We start from the raw sequence: 10,292 nt of genomic DNA, 5'->3' as shown, positions 1-10,292 counted from the left end.
GATTCATTGGCCGAAGTCTAATTGAAACGCTTTATCAACATTGCTATTTTCAACAGCCCAGTCATTACACATGACCCCCCCCCCCCCCCCCCCCCACACACACACACACACTTGGCCAGATGCCTAGCATTGGCTTCTATGTCCTGTTTACGAGAAGGTTCTCCCCCTTCGGTGGTGCGTGACCAGTGGCTGTCATGCATCTTGAATGGTGAGCATCTGGGAGCTGGAGGGGTCAAGTTCAAAAGTGGGGGGGAGTGGGTCTAATAGGCTGTGGGTGAAAACAGAAGCTGTGGTTACTGCTACTGTCATGGCTGGCACTATGAGCTGCGTCCAGTGCTTATGGTAGGAGGGTCCCGCCTCTTAGGGTCACTCATCCAATTCTAGAACTTGACCTGTCAGGTGACGGAACCTAAAATAGCCCTGCAGAGAGTATATAGAGGTCTATACGCAGGCCCTGGATTTCAGAACAGGACTTGCCCCGCTGTCTGAAACATACAGGACACTGCACCACGAGAGACGTTGACAGAAGAGGAAAGGCCTTTTTTTTGAAGGACATATCTTAATTCAATAATCTTACTGCCTTCTGCTTTATAATTTTACCATTGAAAAAGGCTTGAAGATTTTCAACAGATTTTTCTTTTTCTTTGAGCAAGCCTGAACACTTTCATACGGATGAAGTACTACCAGGACCCAGTCTGCCAGTCCATGGGCATCAAGGCTTATGGCCCTAAGGAATCCAGCAGCACTTCTTGCACCCACTCTCCTCCACAGATCAAACCAGTTCGCAGCGTCCACTTCCCCAACGACATTGTGTTCCAGGACTACGTCCGGCAGGGCGAGCTGGACAGGATCGGACTCTTCATCAGAAAGAGGAGGGTCAGCTTGGAAACCATCTACCACTCCGGTGAGTCACCATGAAATCAGGACAACATGGAAACCATTTTAATCCATTCAAGAGCTTGAAGCATCAGAAGTATCTTCAGACTCTGGTTAGATTTCAACTGGGCGTAACAGTTCCAAAGACTTGATCATTTATAATCCCTCTAGTATTGATGCAATGACTTGTCTCTGTGGAACATGCAGTAATGGAATAATGCCTCAGTATAAACTGATCATTGAGTGTTCCCTTCAATGTCCCTAAAATGAACCTGTACTGATGCTATTTGCCATCCATTCCCATTGACTGTGCTGCAGGTATGGCAGCGATCCATGAGGCTGTCCTCTCTGGGAACCTGGAGTGTGTGAAGCTGCTGGTGAAGCACGGAGCAGACGTCCACCAGAGAGACGAGGAGGGCTGGACACCTCTCCACATGGCCTGCAGTGACGGATTCCCTGACATTGCCAAGTGAGTCAACGCACCTAGCATACCCACATCTAGTCACTAGCTTTAGTTTTTTATCCACACACATTAAGATAGGTCAATGGTCTCGCACAAGTGGGACTTGAGCTGATGTACTATTAACAGCAACTTGAAGCCTTGAATGCTCTGACTAACTCGTATTTATGCTGCTGGCCATACCATGTCAATGCATCATCCCTGCAGTTCAGGAATTCAATGCAATTCAGGATAGGGGAAGATTCAGATTTTTTATGTTACTAGGACGCAGCTCACACTGCCGGTTTACAGTTTCAAATGCTTGCAAGGAAGACGAACCAAAACACGCTTTGGCTGAATTTTGAGTATCACTCATACGCCAATAGCAGCAAGCTACGCTGAGGATCCGCCACATTCCTCTAATGCTTTCCCCCCCCTGCTTCTCCCACTAGGTACCTGCTTTCTATTGGCGCCGACCCTCAGGCGGAGAACGAGTGTGGGGAGACACCTGCCGATCTCATCGACCCAGAGTGCACCGGGGTTCGTGAGCTGCAGGGGCTGCTTGGTGTGGAAGACGACTGAGCTCTCGTCATCTAACCTTAAAACGTCACTGAAACTTCAGTCTCCTTCCTCGCCCAGGCCTCCCGGTTGACCCTCCACAATGGAATGAAATGGGCAGATCGGTAGAACATTGTCATTCTGTGCCCTTCCTCTCTTGTAGATGTCCTGGAGACATATCTGGTCTGGTAGGAGGAAGGCAGCGAGCCAACAGTAGATGGTTGCCTTTGAGAGTGAACTGAACTGTTGCTGGAAAGGGGCTCCTCCCAGGCAATCTCAGCAGGCATCGCTTTGTAATGCTGTTTGCAGGTGCAGAAGTAAATTTGAGCTTTTGTACTTTTTTTTTTATAGAGGGTGAACGCAGCACTGAAATGAATTAGATAACAGTATGGTAATGAGTTTTTCTAATTACTTTATAGTTGATGTGTTAAAGCTTTTTTGGAAGTTGTGAAACATGGATCTGTCATTGTCCTCTGACTCGTAGGGCCACTGAATTTGGGGCTTACTGCCCAGCGCAGTAAACCAATGTGATAGGTCAACTCTACTCACTGACAGCATTTATAGTTCAAGATTTGTATCATACAACTTTTCAATTTGAAACAAAGACCCTGCATATGTAGCACATGAATATGTACCCTGCATACTGTATGTACTCTAAAATGTACCACATGAATGTTGTTAGTCTAACGCTTTACCTCTATACTTTTGCAAACACCACTGGAATGGCTAATTGTGTTCACAATTCCTTTTACAATCATTTGTAACTGAAACCGTGTGCAATCAATTGTGGTTACACGGCTTTGTAAATAATTGCATTTTTATACATTTTTTCATTAAAATCGTTTCATACAAAAACAACTTAGTGGTGATCTATTTGGTCTTCATCAACTTGACAAAACTGTTTGAAGGGAAAGAAAATGTATTCTTCTGACTTTAATTTCAAACTACAGTAACCAATCAACCTTGGTGGACTGAGAAGCATTTCCAACATTGAAGCAAGGTACAGTTCCTGGTAGGCTTTCCAAGTAAGATGGCTCTGGCCGGGGATCAACTTAACGCTTGTTAATTGGACCAGCTCTCTGCAGGAAGGTGATTATCCATGCCTCTGCACAATGAGTAATGGCTGAGGTGCTGGTTTGATGGATTAAGAGAGACAAGTAGAGTTTGGGAAAGGGCGACTGAGGAAATCTAAAGCCAAGTCAGGATTGTGCTTTAGCCACAAGAAAATACCCATCAGTATTAGGAGTGGAAGTTTCCCGTACACCACGTCTAACATATTAGTGGGCTGTATGTAGCTGATACTGTTGAGTGGTTTGAGATTAGTTTCTATGTACTTCGGGTGGGGCTCCACTTTTGGTTTGTTCTGCGTGGTCCTGACTGTCAAAACAATAGGACATGTACACTGAGTGTACAAAACATTAGGAACACCTTACTAATATTGCGTTGCACCCTCTTTTGCCCTCAAATGCTTAAATTTGTCAGGCATGGACTCTACAAGGTGTCGAAAGCGTTCCACAGGGATGCTGGCCTACATTGACTCCAATGCTTCCCAGTTATGTCAAATTGGCTGGATGTCCTTTGGCTGGTGGACCATTCTTGATACACACGGGAAACTACTGAGCGTGAAAAACTCAGTTGCGCTGCAGTTCTTGACACGCTCAAACCGGTGCGCCTGGCACCCTCTTGCCCATTCACCCTCAATGGCACGCAGACACAATCCATGTCTCAATTGTCTCAAGGCTTCTTTAACCGGTCTCCTCCCCTTCATCTACACTGAAGTGGATTTAACAAGTGACATCAGTGAGGGATCATAGCATTCACCTGGTCAGTCTGTCATGGAAAGAGGTGTTCCTAAAGTTTTGTACACTGTAAATCTCAGGGGCTATCGATACCAATTCAATGAATTTGCATTGATGAATCATTGGTCAGCTTGTTAAAGAGGAGAGTTACTCATTCAATGTAAATACAGAGTTTGAGAAAACCACAATATTTAAATGTAAATCAGTAGCAGCTCAAGATTAAATCCTATTCACATTTATTCACACTCATTGTTATTCACACACCCCTCCACAGAATACAAACTTTGACAGCCTCAGAGAAAAACAAAGTAGCTGGAAATGTACAACAAAAAACAGAAGCATATGTATTCCGAAACACTACAATCCTCTGATTGTGACGCATCAGTCTCAGTCTTTGAAAGGGCATTCAAGTGGACGTTCTCCGGATGAGCTCATTCTTTGAACTTCCACTCCTGCCGACACATGGGGCACTGCTGCTGAACCTGCTGGGAGTTGAGCCATTTGAGGATGCAGTGCATGTGGAAGCAGTGGGAGCACTGGCCCCAGACCAACGGGCAGTCATCTCCAGGAACCTTACCTGGAAAGTAGACATTGTTGCTGAAAGGTCTCCCCTCAATAGAGGATAAGTGTCCATGCTGTCACAACGTTGAACACGTCGTGATATCAAAGGACAATGTATGCATAACCGTTGAGATATGAAGGCATCGATAGACATACAGTGCATTCGGAAAGTATTCAGACCCCTTGACTTTTTTGTTACATTACAGCCGTATTCTAAGATCTACACACAATACCCCGTAATGACAAGGCAAAAACAGGTTATACATTTTTGCTAATTTATAAAAAAATTAAAACAGAAATATCACATTGACATAAGTATTCAGACCCTTTACTCAGTACTTTGTTGAAGCACCTTTGGCGGCGATTACAGCCCCGAGTCTTCTTGGGTTTGATGCTACAAGCTTGGCACACCTGTATTTGGGGAGTTTCTCCATTCTTCTCTGCAGATCCTCTCAAGCGATGTCAGGTTGGATGGGGAGCATTGCTGCACAGCTATTTTCAGGTCTCTCCAGAGATGTTCGATAGGATTCAAGTCCGGGTTCTGGCTGGGCCACTCAAGGACATTCAGAGATTTGTCCCACTCCTGTGTTGTCCTGTTGGAAGGTGAACCTTCGCCCCAGTCTGATGTCCTGAGCGCTCTGGAGCAGGTTTTCATCAAGGACTTTGCTACGTTCATATTTGCCTCGATCCTGACTAGTCTCCCAGTCCCTGCCGCTGAAAAACATCCCCACCGCATGATGCTGCCACCACCATGCTTCACAGTATGGATGGTGCCAGGTTTCCTCCAGACGTGACGCTTGGCATTCAGGCTAAAGAGTTCAATCTTTGTTTCATTTGACCAGAGAATCTGGTTTCCCGCGGTCCGAGAGTCCTTTAGGTGCTTTTGGCAAACTCATGTGCCTTTAACTGAGGAGTGGCTCCTGTCTGGCCCCTACCATAAAGTCCTGACTGGTGGAATGCTGCAGAAATGGTTGTCCTTCTGGAAGGTTCTCCTGTCTCCACAGAAGAACTCTAGAGCTCTGTCAGAGTGACTATCGGGTTCTTGGTCACCTCCCTGACCAAGGCCCTTCTCCCCCGATTGCTGAGTTTGGCCAGGTGGCCAGCTCTAGGAAGAGTCTTCATGGTCCCAAACTTTTTCCATTCAAGAATGGAGTCCACTGTGTTCATGGGGACGTTCAATACTGCAGACATTTTTTGGTACCCTTCCCCAGATCTGTCTTGACACAATCCTGTCTCGGAGCTATACGGACAATTCCTTCGACCTCATGGCTTGGTTTTTGCTGTGACATGCACTGTCAACTGTGGGACCTTATATAGACAGGTGTGTGCCTTTCCAAATCATGTCCAATCAATTGAATTTACCACAGGTGGACACTTGAGCTCAATGTCAAGTCTCATCGCAAAGGGTCTGAATACTTATGTAAGTAAGGCATTTGGTTTTTTATTCCTGTTTTCACTTTGTCATTATGGGGTATTGTGTGTAGATTGCAGAGGATTTTTTTTTACATGTTTTTATCCATTTTATAATAAGGCTGTAATTTACCAAAATATGGAATAAAGTCAAGGGGTCTGGAAACTTCCCGAATGCAATGTACATGCACTAAGAAGCATATTGAGTTTGTGCATACATTCATTTCAGGGAGTTAGTCAAATGGTGATGAGACATGTCGAATAACTCAGTAGTTAGTTAGTAAGCAGCTTTTTATATCAACTCACAATCTGGGCAGCAGCCATTAAAAGACATTCTGCAGATCCCACAGTTCTCATCATTGGCCATCCACAGCCAGGATGCCACGCCGTTCCACTGCTTGATTTTAACCTTCATCTCCCGTGTACCTGATGGGCACACGTTGTATGAATGTTCAAGGTGTCTAACCTAGCTAACTACTCACGTTAACTTAGTAGCTAGCTAGCTATACACAGTAGTTAATTTAATGTTTGCTCGTCTAGAAAGCTGGTGCACCACATGATGTTACTTCGCTGTTGACATTTCTAATAACTAGCTAGTAAGTAACATGGCAAATGTATTGCAATACTAAAATCCTACCTTCGATTTTAAAATGAAGACACAAAACATTTCCTGAGAGTTCCGACACATTTAACGTCACATCCTCGAATCGGGGAAAATATCGCCACCCACGCCTGTGGAGGATACAAATAGGTATTTCAAAAGAGGTACAATACTGCCATCCAGAGAGATGTTTATTTGTTTTATTTAACGAGTCAAGTCAGTTAAGAACAAATTCTTTATTACAATGATGGCCTAACCCGTACGACGCTGGGCCAATTTTGCGCCGCCCTATGGGACTCCCAATCACGGCCGGTTGTGATACAGCCTGGAATCGAACCAGGGTATGTAGTGACGCCTCTAGCACTGAGATGCACCGCTGCGCCACTCCGGAGCCTGTCTCGTACTTTCCTTTGGTTTATTTGCAACGGTACCTTTGTGATTGCAATGCTGGATAGAGGCACTAGACAGCAGCAGAGAGGACATTGGTGGTGAAAGAAGCGCAAAATCGAACGGAAATGGTAGTAAGAATACACTTACGTCACTTACTACAATTATTTTAAGCCCACTCACGTCACTCAAACTTTAGCTATTCGCCATTGATCAGCACCGAGGAAAGCGGCTAGATTTTGCTATCAAAAGCGTCATTCTTAATAAAGTACATTTTCCATTTATTTGTTGATCTCTAATACGACAAGTGCCACCATGGCTGATAAGATGGATATGTCTTTGGATGACATTATTCAACAAAGTAAGAAAGGCGGAGGTGGCCGCGGAAATCGTGGAGGCCGCAGCCGAGGATCATCGGGTCGAGGTGGGAGTGGAGGCCGACCCGGTGGAGCTGGCTCTGGAGGCCGGACCGGCGGATCCGGGCCCATGAGGAGTCGACAGAACTTCAGTGGAGACCGAAGTGACAGCAGACCCACGCCATACAGCAGGGTAGGAACACGGAGGATCACAGAAAAAGGAGGCATGGCAGAGGCGACGACGACGAATGTTAAATAATTTAGCTGATCTTGTTAAATGTGCTGCGACACGTACCAGGTAGTTCACAAAGTTGCTGATGGATGTGGAATTATCAACGGGAAGTGCGCTATAGGGCACAACTCAAAGAAGAAACCACTGTTCGGAAACGGTTATTCATTTAATGACGTACGAAGTCGTGTTTGTGGGCCCATGGTCTACATTGCATTTCCCCGCTTCAGGTCAAACAGTTACTAGCCAGCACTATTGAATGTTACTGGTCATGTCCTACGTTTCTGGGAGTGAACGTTAACTAGCTAGCTAACATGTTCACCCTCGTGGGCCACTTCAAAACGGAGTTGATCCGCATTCATGAACTAGCTAGTTAACACTTGTTTGTGTAGTGTGAATGCGAGCTGCCCCAGATTCACTTTTGTTCTGTTTAACGTGTACCTCGTGGGTTTTTTAGTAGTCCATATTTCTTAATCACATTTGTCGACTGGCGCATTGTTGGCCCTAAATTAAGTTCAAGATTTGTCTAATTATCAAGAATTGGACTGTTTTATGCAACGAAGCTAACAAAATGGCGACACTCAAAATGGATGTTCAGTCAACTGAGTTTTTCTTTTTTTTTCTTTGTTTCATATTTTGACCCAGACTGCAAAGCACAACACCCCAAAGAACTTTATTGAACTTTCCATGGTCGGTTAAGGGAACATGTCAAAATGACTTTAACACGTTTTGAATCAAGGATTTTTCTTTGGATGGACTTTTTCTACACTTGGAGTTGAAGCAGAATCTGGATGCTGTCCTTGCCATCGCACTCAAGTCAGTTTTTTTGCCTGCACTGCCATTCTAATTACCTACACATTCTTCAAACCACCTGTAGGACAGGAGCCATTTTGAGTTGGAAGTCCTGCCATCTGTCCTACTAGCGTAGTTTTGGTTCTTTCCTATATTAATATATTTGTTTTTATTAAATCATGTGTGCTGTTAAACTGACCATGAATCCACCATAGACCAATGTGTCTAATGGTAGTAATGAAGCAAGATTCCCCTGCCTGCCTAAGGAACTGACTCAAATGTGCTCAGTCTGATCAGCAGGAGCAGGGGAACCAGAAGTCAGCAGCTGCATTTTTCTCATTGTACCTTTTCAGCCCAGAGAGCTGCCGGACAAATGGCAACACGACATGTTCGAAGGTGGCTTCAGCAGTAATGCTGGTGGTGGGGGAGCAGGAGGTGGCGGTGTGGAGACTGGCGGCAAGCTCCTTGTCTCAAACCTTGACTTTGGTGTCTCTGACGCTGATATCCAGGTAATTTCTACAGTCAATCGCTACAAAGATGTTGGCCTTTTCGCCAAACCGTTTTGACGTTAAACATGAATTGTACCGGTCATGTTTCTTAATGTGTTATGTTTTTTCCAGGAGTTGTTTGCGGAATTCGGTACGTTAAAGAAAGCGGCTGTGCACTATGACCGGTCTGGCCGCAGCCAGGGAACCGCTGACGTCCACTTTGAGAGGAGGGCTGATGCACTCAAAGCCATGAAACAGTACAACAATGTACCACTCGATGGTGAGTTTTAATTTGAATTAGTTGATTGCTATTATTTTGAAGCTTGTTTGTCATGAAATGTAGTCATTGATGAACTCTTCTGAACAAAGATGCCTAATCTTGTTTTCCTTTTGCTCACAGGCCGCGCCATGAGCATTCAGCATGTCACGTCACAAATTCGAGACGATAACCAGAGAAGACCATCACAGAGGTATGTGATTCTATAAGCTTTCTTTATTTTGTCATGTATGATGTTATATATATATTTAAATCTAGTTAATACCAGTTGTAGCTCATTGATTGTCTTTGAATCTGTTTGCAGTTCAAACGGAGGCAGTGGTGGATTCAACAGAGACAGAATTGGACGCCCCAATTTCTCAGACAGGCGGGGAGGTGGAGACAGGCGGGCCGGCAGAGGCTCCAGGGGCAGGGGTAGAGGCGGACGTGGTGGTGTAGGCAAACCGCAGCAGTTGTCTGCTGAAGAGCTGGATGCCCAGTTGGATGCTTACAATGCTAAGGTACATCTTATTTTTCAAATTTAACTAGGCAAGTCAGTTAAGAAAAAAATCTTATTTACATTGACAACGGTATGAAAGTATAGAAATATAAATTATTCAATGCAAGTGGCTTTATCTTTGTAGCTGGAATACGGTCCTAATTTTCACTTGCTTTTTATTGCAGATGGAGACCAGTTAGAATTCCCAGAAGCACTCATTTGAATCCCTCATCATCCTGTCGGATCTGAAGCTTGTTATTGTGGACCTGAAATGGACCAGATCTTTTACACTTACAGTTCTTTGGCATCATTTTAATGTGTGGCTGGATCTTGCTTTACTCCCTTTTAAATATTATGAACACTTTTTGTACTGTTTTGGGACAATTGTAGGTTTGAGGGGGAGTATTATTATTTTTTTGGTCCTTTGCCTCCCCTTCTCCTTGTGCATAGTTGTAATAAACCTACAAAACAAACTGTTCCAGTGCATCTACCTCTTGTTGAAGGTCTGTACAACACTATGGGCTGGTTTCCCACACATTAAGTTTAGTCATGGGCTAAAACTATTTTGGTGTAGATACTCCAAAGAGCTTATGTTAGTCCTGGACTAGGCTTTATCTGTGCCCAGGAAACCAGTCCTAAAAGCCCGAGGCACTATGGTCAATATGATGTCTGCATTGGCAGTGAATCATTTGTGGTGATACAGCCTCTGCAGAAGTTGGGGCATTCATACTACTTGCGCTTTGTGGTGCAGAGCTCTTGTGAAGTGAGTTGGTTTTTACAGGACCTTCCGCCCTCAACTGTCAAACAATCATGTCAATTAGGAGTTGTGTGGAGCCTTCTGCATTGTTACAAAATTTGAGGCAGACTGATGTGGTGCGGAGCTCAATTTGGCCGCAGTGTGCCTCTGGAGGCTCCAATTATGTCACACCATCCACATGGTGCCTCCGACCACATTTTCACCTCAGGCATTAATTGGCTTTTAGACCTCGAGGTGTATCATGTAAGATGTGTGGAAATTATTGAATTTCCAATGGTAGTTCA

The 10,292-nt window shown here is 44.6% G+C and overlaps 3 protein-coding genes across 3 annotated transcripts; 2 read left to right on the top strand and 1 right to left on the bottom strand.

The window, feature by feature from the left end:
• The first annotated feature begins 104 nt into the window (after positions 1-104).
• Positions 105-2,682, top strand: LOC129837792 (protein phosphatase 1 regulatory subunit 27-like). Its single transcript, XM_055904238.1, has 3 exons — positions 105-904; positions 1,195-1,345; positions 1,768-2,682. Exons 1-3 carry the CDS (start codon positions 673-675, stop codon positions 1,895-1,897), a joined length of 513 nt encoding a protein of 170 aa, XP_055760213.1. The 5' UTR covers positions 105-672; the 3' UTR covers positions 1,898-2,682.
• A 1,209-nt stretch (positions 2,683-3,891) lies between these two features.
• On the bottom strand, positions 3,892-6,385 carry LOC129837801 (anaphase-promoting complex subunit 11). Its single transcript, XM_055904247.1, has 3 exons — positions 6,281-6,385; positions 5,950-6,069; positions 3,892-4,249 (listed from the first exon to the last, which is right to left on the bottom strand). Exons 2-3 carry the CDS (start codon positions 6,056-6,058, stop codon positions 4,104-4,106), a joined length of 255 nt encoding a protein of 84 aa, XP_055760222.1. The 5' UTR covers positions 6,059-6,069; positions 6,281-6,385; the 3' UTR covers positions 3,892-4,103.
• Positions 6,386-6,784: 399 nt separating this feature from the next.
• Positions 6,785-9,724, top strand: LOC129837782 (THO complex subunit 4-like). The gene is made up of 6 exons (XM_055904228.1): positions 6,785-7,180; positions 8,362-8,517; positions 8,629-8,776; positions 8,897-8,966; positions 9,078-9,273; positions 9,437-9,724. The coding sequence occupies exons 1-6, from the start codon at positions 6,947-6,949 to the stop codon at positions 9,449-9,451; spliced, it is 819 nt and encodes a 272-aa protein (XP_055760203.1). The 5' UTR covers positions 6,785-6,946; the 3' UTR covers positions 9,452-9,724.
• The last annotated feature ends 568 nt before the right edge of the window (positions 9,725-10,292 follow it).

The sequence above is a fragment of the Salvelinus fontinalis genome, chromosome 3 (genome assembly GCF_029448725.1).
Source record: "Salvelinus fontinalis isolate EN_2023a chromosome 3, ASM2944872v1, whole genome shotgun sequence".
Taxonomy (NCBI): domain Eukaryota; kingdom Metazoa; phylum Chordata; class Actinopteri; order Salmoniformes; family Salmonidae; genus Salvelinus; species Salvelinus fontinalis.
The sequence above is the reverse complement of the archived record's forward strand: the minus strand, read 5'-3'. Positions and strand labels throughout refer to the sequence as shown.